The 13,564-nt window shown below is 42.2% G+C and overlaps 1 protein-coding gene across 2 annotated transcripts in view; it reads right to left on the reverse strand.

Moving 5' to 3' along the window:
• Positions 1–12,428, reverse strand: part of FBXW4 (F-box and WD repeat domain containing 4) — a 147,550-nt gene extending 135,122 nt beyond the window's left edge. For both annotated transcript variants that reach the window (XM_075216280.1, XM_075216279.1), the window contains exon 1: positions 12,093–12,428. In XM_075216280.1, coding sequence (XP_075072381.1) covers positions 12,093–12,283 — 191 coding nt within the window. In that variant the 5' untranslated portion in view covers positions 12,284–12,428. The remainder of the gene's footprint in view (positions 1–12,092) is intronic.
• Positions 12,429–13,564: the final 1,136 nt, after the last annotated feature.

Genomic DNA, 13,564 nt, shown 5'->3' on the forward strand with positions numbered 1-13,564 from the left:
TATTATTATCATTTATTTGTTAGGCGCCACAAGGTATCCGCAGCGCCGCACACAGTACTAACAGTAGACTATACAGGGTGAAACCATACAGAACAATAAACAAAAAGTACCAATACTTTAGAAACTCCGGCTAGTCATATGCAGTAAAGACGGAGCGGAAGAACAAGTATGGAGACAGGAGGGGAGGGTGCCCTGCTCATACGAGTTTACATCCTAAGGGAGGGTAACCAGACCAGGCACAAGAGGAGCCAGTTGAGGGAAGAGGAGAGAAGGGAGAACGAGCAAAGGGAGGAGATGGGGGTTAAGTAGATGGTTGGTAGGCTTTGAGGAAGAGGTGAGTTTTGAGTGCACGTTTGAAGGAGCTCTTTAATGGTTGCTCTGGCTGAACCCTTCCTGACCACTTACTGTGGATGAGGATTGCCGAGTAGCTGGCAGAACACTTGCTCAAGAATGCTGGGCTCAACACAGGAGAGCTGGGAGATGGATAAAGGTGTGAGCCTTAATGTGTTTGTCACAGGAACAGGCAATGTCAATGAAAAATCAGGATGTAATAATAATTGTGCTCATTGGCTCAATTAGCTTTTACAAGAACTGTTCCAAAAAGGTCAGGACTAGACATTTGTAGGCCCCATGTACTATGAAAGGGTGAAAAAAAAACCCCTGCGTATACACAAAGGGCTTTGAAACGGGAGGTGGTCCCTTCAGCTGTGGGCCCCAGAGTACTATGGTAATCACGTCCTTGGTCACAAGTGCACATATACCATAAAAATGTAGTAGTGTACATGTGCTGCTAAAAGTAGGGACATATATAATTTTACTTATTTATTTACTTCTTTCTTACACAGGCCTGGAAGTGGGTAGATCAGCCCCCTATACAATCTAGGCTGATCCCGGTATATGTCCATGAGTGTCAGCTTGGACATTTTATATTAACCGAAGTGACAGAGGGGGACAGTCAAGCTTCAGAAGGCTCAGCACTAGCGTCACTTAAGCTGGGTACACACTACAGAACTTTTTATGCTGATCGATTTTACATGCGATCGATGGTCCGATCGCCCAGTCCCTGGACTGCATACACAAGAGCCTTGTTTTAGACGATAAAGGGAAAAGCAGCCGTCCCGTTACCGACTTTTTACAGCCATGTTGTAGTGAGCAATAGTTTTAATTTTGTACACAATGAAGCATCATTTGCGGAGCATGTAACGAAATAACAAAGACATTAGCATAAGGGGCAGAGCTTTCACTATAGTTAACACCCAAAGCCGCATAAAAAGAGAAAGGCAACACTGTCTGTTCGTTCCTATAAAATAGAAGTTTATTACCATACATAAAATTTTGAAAAAAGATTTAACTGGTAAAGTGCAATGCAATTATTCCCTAATAATAAAATCCCTTCGTATGTAATGGAATGCTCCATTCTCTGCGGGCATCATCGCTGATTGGTCCACAGCAGAAACGAACGCCCATGTCTGAGTGTATAAAATGACAGGAGCCTGTCTGGCGCCAAGGAGCGTGAGAAGATGGCGAATGAGGAGAAGGTGTCAGTGGGGGTTGCGGGTGAGGAGTAGGTGTCAGTGGGGGTTGCGGGTGAGGAGACGGAGACTGAGTCAGAGATGGTGCTGGAAGGGCCAAAAAATTTTGAAAAAAACTTAAGGTGGGGGGTGAAGATGAAGAAGAGCAAAGAACAAAGCCAATGGGCCCAAGAGATGATGGTAAAAGTACTAGACCAGTACGACTATGGCATTAATAAAGACGAGTAGCACGTGTAGTGTACCTGTTTGAAGGACTTTATTTCATTCCAGTTTCACACGAAGCAATGTAAACGCCTAATTTGTAACATATATTTTTTTTGTCAGAGCAAAGAATTAACGGTGAGAAGGCCTATTTAGATACCACTGATACCACTAATGTAACGCCCGTTATCAAACAAGAAAAAATTGATGTTAAATCCCAAGATATCAACGAAGTTATACATGAAGGTATTTCAGTGAACATGTGTAGACAACTAAATGCTTTGGTCGCATACCTGTACCGTTATAATTAACCAAAATTTGCCTGTTTGCCAGAATATATGGAGGTTAAGCTGCTATTATTGCGATTGCGCCACAGGGCCCACAACATAAACTGATCTCGAGCAGTGTGCAAGGTGAGCAAATGAGAGTATTTCTGGTGTTGGATATAAATTACAGATATAGAAGTTAAATGTAAACATTTTATTTTTCTTTGTTTCGTAGGTAAAGAAATCAAAGGGAATAGAAACCCAAGCGACATCAAGAAAAAAATTAAAAACCTTGAGAAAAATTTTGTTGAAAGGTGTATGCTGTTTGGAACTGTTCTGCCACAAACCAGTAGCACCTTTAAAGTGTAATACTATTTTTTTCACTTGTCATATTCTGCAATAAAAAAAAATTGTACTTTTTTTCCTGCAATAAAACTGTTGCATGAAAACTGTGTGGTTTATTCTGGGTATTTTACAAATATTAGTTAATAAAGGTTAATATGACTTTATAAGTTTAATAGTTTATAAAAGGTATAAGTTTATAAAGGGTAAATATGAATAAGTTCCCAACATAGATGCAAAGGGTAATAACACACGTGCTTTACACAAGTGTAATGGTCTGGAGCCAGACAGGTGCAATACACATCTATACAAAACACAAGTCCGTGATGTGCGTCTAGCGCACCACGTGGGACTGGTACAGGCATCACAAATTTACATACACACGACCCCCCAGGTCGAGGAAGTATTGGAGGATTGTCATGGATCGGTCGGAAATTTATACACACTACACAACGGAAAGGGGATTGGAACGAAAATATTGAACGGTACGACCAACTAAATGAGGCGACAATCGTCCATTTGGGCAGACTTTCGACCATCGTGTCACTAAACACACTGACCCGACTTTCGATCAAGCGGTCATATGTCGGCTGTTTGAGCCGATTATTGGACAAAAACCCTGCAGTGTGTACCCAGCTTAAGTCTGGCCTGGGAGATCTAATCCTTAAATCTCCCACCCAAACTTACCTCCAGGAGTATTTTTTTTTTTCAAAGTGCTCTAGCGCCACCTCCAATACAAATTTGGCTTCAGGCGGCTGGGAGCCAAATCCCAGTGAAGCTGACGTTGAAAATTTTCAGGAGGACAGTGATCCAAAACATGCCTCAAAGTCAACTATGAGGAACTTGCAGGAATAAAAGACTTATGTTTTGAAATGGCCTTAAAGGCCCCAAACTTGAATATGAGATCACAAACATGCAGTACATGAAAGAAGACCATTTCCAATCTAGAAGAGTTCTGCAAGGAAGAGTGGGAACAATTCTAAAGTAAGAAAAGAATGACATATTTGGAAGCTGTGATTTCTACCAAAGGAAACATTACTTAAGTACTGACGGACAGAGTGCCCAAAATTCAATGTTTTATTTTTTTGCAATTTGTTAAATTCATCAAATATATAGTAATTGTGCTCTAAATTGTAGGGAAATGGGCCATGTTTACACTGCAGAGGCTATGTTAACTTCTTTGCACTTGGAGATTCAGTGAAACATGTCAATTGACCAGGGGTACCCATATTTTGCATACAACTGTATATAATATTGTTACTGTTGTTACTACTGCAGTTGGTTCTTTTAACTCACACAGATTGGAAACAAGTTAGTTTAGTCCTGTAAACGGAATTGTTCATCGATTGACTAGGTTGGATCTAGTACCCCACTTATGAAACCCCAATGAAACACACCTAAAAAGAATAGTCAATTTCAAAAAAATATAACATGCTAATATAGAAGTGAGGATTGGAATACAGAGCCATAGGAGGCATACATTTGTGTAGACCAGATGAAATCGGCAAATAGGAACACTGTCTTCTTCACTCCATAGTTGTTTACAAGTCTACAACTGTTAACGTGTAATTTTTAATAAGAGGATTTTTGTACTTACGTTAAATCTCTTTCTCCGAGTCCATCTGGGGGGACAGTGCTACCTTGGGGTTGTCTGAGGGTGTTGGAGTTGGCACTTAAACAGTTAAGAACTAAACTTGCTGCTGACTCCTCCCCTCTGCAATCCCATCCACCTCAGTTGATACTAAAGTCCCAAGAAAAAATTGGGCAAGTCTAACTAACTAAAATAACAGCAAAAGGGAGGGAACGCAGTGTCCCCCAGATAGACTCGGAGAAAGAGATTTAACGCAAGTACAAAAATCCTCTTTTCTCCATCATCCATTCTGGGGGACACTGCTACCTTGGGGACCTTCTATAGTAGCATCTCTAAGGGTGGAAATTAATTGGTCTACCTGCTTGTAATACATTTTTGCCAAAATTGGCGTCCGAAGACGCAAAAATGTTGAATTTGTAAAACCGAGTAAAAGTATGGACAGAAGACCAGGTAGCTGCCCTACACAGTAGATCCGCAGAAGCCCTATGACGAGCAGCCCAAGATGCCCCCACCGCACGGGTAGACTGTGCCGTGACAACTTTAGGCACAGGCCGGTTCACACTCATATAGGCATGCCTAATGACAGACTTAATCCAGCAAGCAATTGTCTGTTTGGAAGCTGGCCATCCTCTCCTTGAGGAGTCGTAAAGCACGAAAAGAGAATCAGTTCTTCGACAAACAGAAGTCCTTTCCACGTGTACTTTTAAAGCTCTGACCACATCCAGACTTATTGACAAAAACAGAGAAGAGGACCCAGGAGAGGACTCTTCTTCCTTAAAAGCTGGAACCACTATTTCTTGATTCATATGGAAACTTGAAACCACCTTTGGCAAAAAAGACGGAATTGTCCTGAGGACCGCTCTGTCCTCATGGAAAATTAAGTAAGGAACTCTACAAGATAAGGCTCCTAATTCAGATACTCTTCTAGCTGAAGCGATGGCTAAGAGAAAAACAACTTTCCATGTCGCAAATCTGATGTCAGCCGATTCCAGAGGCTCGAAAGGAGGATGTTGTAGAACATTCAGAACTAAATTTAAATCCCATGGGGCCAATGGAGTAGTATGGGGAGGCTGCACATGCAGAACCCCCTGAGAAAAGTACGAATATCTGACATGGAGGCCAAGCGGCGTTGAAAGAAAATAGACAGTGCAGAGACCTGAACTTTCAGGGAGCTTAATCTAAGACCCTTCTCTAACCCATCCTGGAGAAAATGCCAGAAACAGAGTTAGACTAAAAGACACAGATCATGACTATTACTTTCACACCATTGTACGTAAATCTTCCATATTCTATGGTAAATCTTTGCTGATACTGGTTTACAAGCTTTCATCAGGGTATCCACTACGCTAGATGAGAAACCTCTGGAGCTCCAGGTGTTTCAGCAACTAGTTCAAAGGTGGGGTCTTCCAGATCTGGATTTGATGGCATCGAGATACAACCATCAGGTTCCAAGATTTTGCTCAAGAACCAGAGATCCTTTAGCAGTAGCAGTGGATGTAATGTCAATGAATTGGGATATCTTTTTCCCCCTATTCCGATGATTTCACGAGTACTACGAAGAGTAAGAATGGGAGTGCATACAGTAATTCAGGTAGCACCAAATTTGTCAAGACGAGTTGGTTTACAGACATCTTGAAGATGGCAGAAGGTCAGGGTTGGGCTCTTCCCCTCAGATCCGATCTGCTAATTCAAGGTCCATTTCATTATCTGGACTTAACTCGTTTGGCTTTAATGGCGTGGCTATTGAAGCCAAACGATCTGGAAGACCCCACCTTTGAACTAGTTGCTGAAACACCTGTGGATGTAGAGACCATTCCCCCGGAAGGATTGCATGCGTGCTCAGATAATCAACTTCCCAGTTTTCCACTCCTGGAATGAAGACTGCGGAAATCGCTGGAACCCAAATCTCTGCCCAACACAAGATCTGTTCCGTCACATGCAATGCTCCTGCACTTTTTATTCCTCCCTGACGATTTACATATGCTACTGCCGTGGCATTGTCCGACTGTAGATGGACCGGTTTTCCTTGCAGGAAGGATTGCGCTTCTTGAAGGCCCAGTAACATGGCTCGTAATTCCAGAATGTTGATTGGAAGAAGAGCCTCCCTGCTGGACCAAAGTCCTTGTAGTCGGAGATGGAGAACTACTGCTCCCCATCCTTGCAGACTTGCATCTGTAGTCACTATGACCCAGTTTAATAGAACAAAGGATCTGCCTATCCTTAGATGATCCCGAACAAGCCACCAACCCAGAGAATCGCAAATCTTTTTGGAAAGATGAATTCTCTGAGATTCCAGATGTAGGTGTGATCCTGACCACTGACCCAAAAGATTCCACTGGAAGGCCCGAGAGTGGAATCGACTGCAGGGAAGAGTTTCGAATGCCGACACCATCAATCCTAGAATCCGCATGCCAAATTTCATTGAAGGGCGAGGATGGTTCAGGAGTAGCTGAACAGAGTTCTGAATTGAGCAAATCTTTTGCTCTGGAAGAAAAACCTTTTGAAGAGACGTATCCATCAAAAGTCCCAGGAAGACCATTCTCTGAGAGGGCTGTAGATGAGACTTTTGATAATTGATTATCTATCCGTGTCGTTGCAGAAAAGTCAGGGACAAGGTAAGATGTTGAGACAGGAGCTGATACGATGGAGCCTTTATTAGTAAATCGTCTAGATATGGGATTAAGTTTATTCCTTGAGCACGTAACTCCTCCGCCATTACTGACATAATTTTTGTGAAAACCCGGGGGGCGGTGGAAAGACCAAAGGGAAGAGCCGAAATTGAAAATGAGAGCTCCCTATCGAAAAACGAAGAAGAGACTGATGTCCCTCCCAAATAGGGACATGTAGGTATGCATCTTGAATGTCTATCGATGCAAGAAACTCCAGAGGTTCCAAACCGTTTATCACAGAGTGGATTGATTCCATACGGAATTTGGTTACCCGAAGGTGAAGATTTAGATTTTTGAGGTTCAGAATCGGCCGAAACATACCGTCTTGTTTTGGAACCAAGAATAGGTTTGAGTAAAACCCCTTGCCTCTTTGACTTTCCAAAACCTTGCAAATAACGCCGGTGGAAAGAAGAGAAGCGATCGATTGTAACATTGCATTTCTCTTGATGCAATCTTGAGGCAACGGAGTCTGGAAAAAACGTTGGGGGGGGGGGGGGGGGTAGAGCCAATAATGTCTAGGAAATAACCTCTGAAAATTATTCCCAATATCCAAACATCCTTGGTGGAAGCTGTCCACTGATCTTTGAATAATTGAAGTCGAACCCCAACCCCCGCAGCCGATAGGAGAGGGGGAATCACTTCATGCGGAAGGCTTATCTGATGTCTTGGACGATGGACTCCTCTTAGAGTAAGAACCCCTTCCTTTCTGAGATTGACCTCCAAGAGCGATTGGATTACCACTAATGGAGGACTGTCCTCTTGAAATTGAGCTACCACGAAAGGGCTGCCGAAAGGAACTGAACCGTGGAATTCTGGGTTTAGAAGAATTAACTGCTAGGAAAGTACTTTTACCTCCAGTAGTCTGACTGATCATATCATCTAATTCAGAACCGAATAGGACGGATCTTGAAAAAGGTAACGCCTCCAAAGATCTTTTAGATTCCAAGGGCTAGATTTACTAAGCTGCGGGTTTGAAAAAGTGGGGATGTTGCCTATAGCAACCAATCAGATTCTAGCTTTCATTTATTTAGTACCTTCTACAAAATGACAGCTAGAATCTGATTGGTTGCTATAGGCAACATCCCCACTTTTTCAAACCCGCAGCTTAGTAAATCTAGCCCCAAGTCCGCATTCCATGAACAAAGCCAAAGCGTTCTTCTAGCTGCCACTGCTGAAGCAGAGACCGTGGAAGAAATTGAAGCCGCATTCTGGGCTGCCTCAGAGATAAAAAGAAGCCTCTTTTAAATGAAGGGCTAAAGGAAGGAATTCCGTATCCTGTAAACCTGCTACTAATTGGTCAGCCCAGGCCTCCATAGCTCTAGCCACCCACGCGGATACAAACAAGGGTCTAAATGAAGAGCCTGCCCCAAGAAAAAATATTTTTTAGGAACCCTTTCAATCTACGATCAGTAGAATCATGGAGAATTGCTGCGCCTGGAACTTGCAAGGTGGTATGACGTGCCAGCCTAGCCACCGGAGTATATACCTTGGGTAGCTGTTCCCAGCGAGATACATCCTGTTCCTCTAGAGGATAAAGCATAGCATAACTACGAGGGACTGAAAACTTCTTATCTGGATGTTTCCAGGCAGATTCAGCAATTTCCATAAGTTCCACTGCGCTTAAATAAACCCTGGACGGTAGGAACTAAATCCTCTTCCATGCAATCAAGGGTCTGACGCACCGCTAACACCAAATCCTGAATCCCCTGGTTTCTGGAATTTTCATCCCAGTCACCTAATTGTACAGAATCTGAATCCTTTCCTACATCTCCTTCCTCTCCAGATGAACCGTCAGAAAGTAACAAACGATGAGAATGGCGAGAGCACTTTGCTCTGGGAGCTAAACGTGTAGAAGAGTCTAAGAAAATTTTCAGTCGGTCCAAACGCTTCCCCAAGGCGGATGACCATGCGGGTTCAGATTGAGATGTAGAGGGCTGTACCTGAGACAAGTCATGCACCAAACCGCCTGAGGTCCCAGTCTTAATTATTTCGCTAGAATTTGCAGAAGCAGAGCCAGAATCCACTCCAATTACAGTGGAATTTGTCTCTGCCTGTCTATTGATAAGCTGGGTGAGCATAGAAACAGACTGCGCCAAAGAGGAAACCCATACCGGTTCCTCCACCACGGCAGAAGGGCCACCGGGGTTTGCCCGCCCTGTGCTCCAGAATCACACTTTGCACAGAAAGCCACTTTGTCCACTTGTCCTACTGGTAGTTTAGCAGAACATTTAGAACAAGAAAAATATTTAGCGCTGACACTCTTTCCTTTGTCAGACATTTTATATATATAATTCCTTTCACAAATTAAATATAAATTTCCTGTGCTCTCTTTTTTATTTCTTTTTTTAGTTTTTTTTTTTAGAAAAAAATAGCTTTAAGCAAATATAATTAACTTGTGCATGCTAAAAAGAAATAGGTTACCAGCCCTTATTTCAATAGGGTAAGGGTGGGAATAGAAGAACAGGTTGTGAACTCAGAAAATATACATATACAGATAGATAGATAGCTAGAGAGACTATACCTGCATTTATATAAAAATATGTATATATATATATATATATATATATATATATATATATATATATATATATATATATATATATATATATATATCCCCTATGGCGTTTTTAACAACAGAGGAATCTGAAGAGGATCCTGAGGGGAGAAGTCAGCAGAGCCCTGTCAGTCTGTGTCTGATCGAGTCGCTGCCCAGTCCTGTCAGGTAGAAAAGGGCAGGAAAATCTCCCTCCTCGGGATCTTCCACTGAGCAGCCGGCACAGTCTTAAACTACCTCCGGCTGTCTTCTTTGTCATAAATAAAACCTCGGACAGTTCAGTCCTGTGAGCATATATTGTGCCTCTCTTATTGCTCACTCGGGACTCCTTCCGCATCCACAACATCTCCTGCGGCTATAGAGATTCAAGCCCCCCCCCCCCCCTCCGCTTCAGCGGGGGACTTGGTATCTCCCAACATGTCCGTTCCTCAGACGGAGTGCAACACTCTCTGCCTTATGGCAGTGTCGGGACAGAGTGATGACAGGCGCTTAGCGATGTCACCGCTCACTAAATACCACACAAATTGTGTAGTTTCTTTTTTTTCAAACCTTCTCTCTTCTTAAAGGAACTGAACTTTGTTCCATTATAAATATCTATGAGGAAAAAAATGTTAATAACATTAAAACCTCACCTACACTCATTTGAAAACTAATAAAAAATAATAAAATCTAACACTAAACAGCAGGTACTGCTAAGCAGTACCAAACGCAGCCCAACTCCTTGGGCACTTAGACATAACTGAGGTGGATGGGACTGCAGAGGGGAGGAGTCAGCAGCAAGTTTAGTTCTTAACTGTTTAAGTGCCAACTCCAACGCCCTCAGACAACCCCAAGGTAGCAGTGTCCCCCAGAATGGATGATGGAGAAAAATTGATACGATTGTATATTTAATGGTCAGTTCACTGTATTTTAGTATGACGCTATATTTGTCTTTAATAAGCAAGATTAAATAACTTAAGTCTCGAGAAACATAACCTATTTGTAAAAACTAGATGTACACATATATTTAGTATAAACACAGCCTTTAGTTGTACTCACAAGTTTCATACGTAAATACAGTAATAAATACGTTTCCACAATGAGACACACAATGATTATGGGAACCAGATCCCAATTAGATTGGGAACAGTGTTCACAATGTTATCTTAAAAATAAGATAAGTATTAAGTAAAAGGTTCAGAGCCTTGCAAAATGTCACTATCATATCTGTTGTTAAACCCTTATTGATTTAAGACTAAATAGGACCTCATTAATTTTAATATTTCTACTTAAGATTTACCTGCAATTAATTGACCAAAGATCTAGTTGTCAACATTGCCCGAGTGACCAAATCAAAGACGCCATGTAATCCGCACAGAGAGACAGAGCTTATTGCATATTATAATGAATTTATTTTTGCAACATTGTATAAACACGGTAATATATATATATATATATATATATATATATATATATATTTATGTGTGTGGTGTGTGTGTTTGTGCGTGTGTGTGTTAACTGATCCAATTGTTCAGATAGCATACGAACCTCAGTCTGACTATTTTAAGAGATTTCAGTATTGAACCTCTCTTAAGGTAATGTTGGCTGTGCATGCACACCATTTTTAAACTAATTTTTTATTACATAATGTATTTATTTTTCCTTTAAGCAACTGGATCAGAGAATCTAATTTTTTTTCACTTTTTTTTTTATACAACCATATGACATTAGTCAGCAATAGAAAAAACAAAGACACCTGTTCCAAGCATTGCACTATTTGCACATCCAAGATGGATATTTTTAGGTTAAATCCTTAAAACAGGGCTACTTCCAATGGACATTGCATCAGTGAAGCATTCTCTAACCAGGACAAAAATATGAAATTATATTTACATTTTAATAAAATATATTTTCATGTTTATGGTCATATATGAGGTCCTTCTTGCTAAAACATTACCTACGGATAGTCTCCCCCGATGAGGCGAGAAAGCGGGCCTTATTTATAAAACATGCAAAGAAGGCATATCTACCTAGAACACAGAAGTTATGTTTTGCCATTTGTGTTCAGTTATTTATAAACAGTCTCTATTATAGTTTATTTGCAAAGCTTTGCATATGTATGATAAGTTATAATGATGATTGGAGCAGTATGCCATTAGTTAGAATATTACTTAAGCTGCACAGAACCCATAATCATAGTAAAGTAGGCCTACTTCCTACACACAGTCGATGTAGCCATTATGTAGGCTGAATATTCATGAGAATCAGTGGCGCACGCAAGGGGGGTTTCTGGGTCTCCAGAAACCCCTCCCCTCCGCTAAAAAGGTGCCCTACATAGCGGCACTGTACTATTCAGCAGCCGCTGCGCTGTCAAAGAAACGTCCGCGGCGGTGCTGTATTGTATACAGCACCGCCGCGTACGCTTGCGCGGCAGCTCTAGCTTTTTTTTGGGGTGGCGGGGAAACCCCCCCTTAAAAATCCTCTGTGCACCCCTGAGAATGTAGACTATCATTAGGAACCTGTGAATGTAGATCAGACCTCATGAATATTAGTCAGACAACTCCTCCACAAACAGCCCATGAGAGCGCTACAAGCACTGTGTATAGAGGACAGTCCCACTGTAAACTTTCATTAGTGGTTTTAACTTGCTTTGGTAACCTGTGGTTCACCAGCTGCTATGAAACTACAAGTCCCAGCAACGCAGGAGACATGGCATGCTGGGGCTTATAGTTCTACAACAGCTGGAGAAACACAGTAAGAATTGGCAGCCGGTCTGGGATAGACTAATTACGAGTTACGCAACTTTCTTCAGAGAATACCAAGGTTTATGATCTTTTCCTACGTAATCCACGCGAAGACAGTCATCGTACGCCCTAGCAACAACGCAGTTTACGTAAAGCTTGCCCTGTGACTAGGCCGCAGCCAGTCCGGCGAGCGCCGTATGTGCTGGGAACTCACGTGTCTCTACCCTGCTGCACGAAGCCGGAGTTCAGGCACCGCTTGGCTATCCCCCTCCACACCGAGTCCCTGCTGGTGAACTGGGACAGCTTCCTGCACACCTGCCCCAGCCTCCCCAGCGCCCTGCAGTCCAGGTAAGAGAAGAGGAGCAGCAGAATCTCTTCGGGCAGACGCAGGAGGAGAGGTCCCATGTCCGCGGCCGGGAGCTCGGGGTCTGGAGGTTTACTGGCCTCGGCAAGTTCTCCTTTCCCATGGTGGTAGTCGGGTCACAAGTAGCTGGGACTGGGAGCCATGTCAGTGTCTGTGGGAGTCACGTGACGCGCAGGAACTACAGGCAGTAAGCGGCAGATCCCTTACTTAACAGTACAGAGAACAGCCACCTGAATGCAGGCAGGGCACTAACCGGGGGAGCCCTGCGCCCAGACTTGTATTGGTGAGATTGGTATATATGAGATTGGTATATATTGGGTGCAGGCAGAAACAAGAGATGCACAGAAGATGTCTGAGTACAAGCAGGGAAGAGGTACTGGTGGTACATAATACACATCTGAGTGCAAGCAGGGAGAAGGTACAGGTACAGAAGAAATATTTGAGCAGAAGGCACAGGTAATAGTAGCTGACCAGAAATAAATACACTGAGAGTAAATAAAATAAATAAATAGATAACACTTTAAAACTTTCTCACCTTATTGAATGCTGATTTTTTTTTATGTTTTAGGGCCCTATTTATGAATGGTCTATTTCATGAAAATCTCGACAGATGCACATTTAAGTAACGGTGACATCTTACTTTGAACTGGAAAGAGATGGGGACTGCTATATTCCGCAATTTAACAAGTTAAGTTGTAAATGTGATTGGAAGTAGACACTTGTGCATTCAGAAAGGACACAACACTCTTAGCATGGCAAGCAGCATATTCAATACAGCATTTTAGGGTGGACCAGTTATTAGTAAAGCTTTTAATTCTTAACCTTCCAGAACGCACATCGTAGGGTGGCCACTCTTGGCCCAAGCAACAACATCAACAACCAATTTTGCCACACGTGTAGGTGGGCAGATTGGATGCGATTAGACCATTCAGCCTTTGAAGATCTTTTTCGTTTGCCCTGGAACCTGTTGGTGTGGTTAGAGGATGACAACATACACAGGCAGTTGGCATAAATCTTCCAACCACATTTACAAACAAGCTTGATCATCAGTTTTGATCAGAATTTTATCAGTTTTGCAGATCAGATGTCCGTCATTAGAGGAAATGGTGCTCTCAGGCAGTTATATTTTATAGAGGACAGACATACAAGTGCCAAAATAGGGAAGAAGGACAGTCGAGAAAGAGAGACCTGAGAATAGTCCAGAGTACAAAATATAATCCAAAATGCTTTTGGGAAGAACATTAACAGTTTTAGCGTAGAATTTATTGTGCTTTCTAGTTGTCTATTTTACTTTACATTAAACCATTCCAACTTCTTGCTTG

Source organism: Mixophyes fleayi, chromosome 6 (assembly GCF_038048845.1).
Source record: "Mixophyes fleayi isolate aMixFle1 chromosome 6, aMixFle1.hap1, whole genome shotgun sequence".
Lineage (NCBI taxonomy): Eukaryota > Metazoa > Chordata > Amphibia > Anura > Limnodynastidae > Mixophyes > Mixophyes fleayi.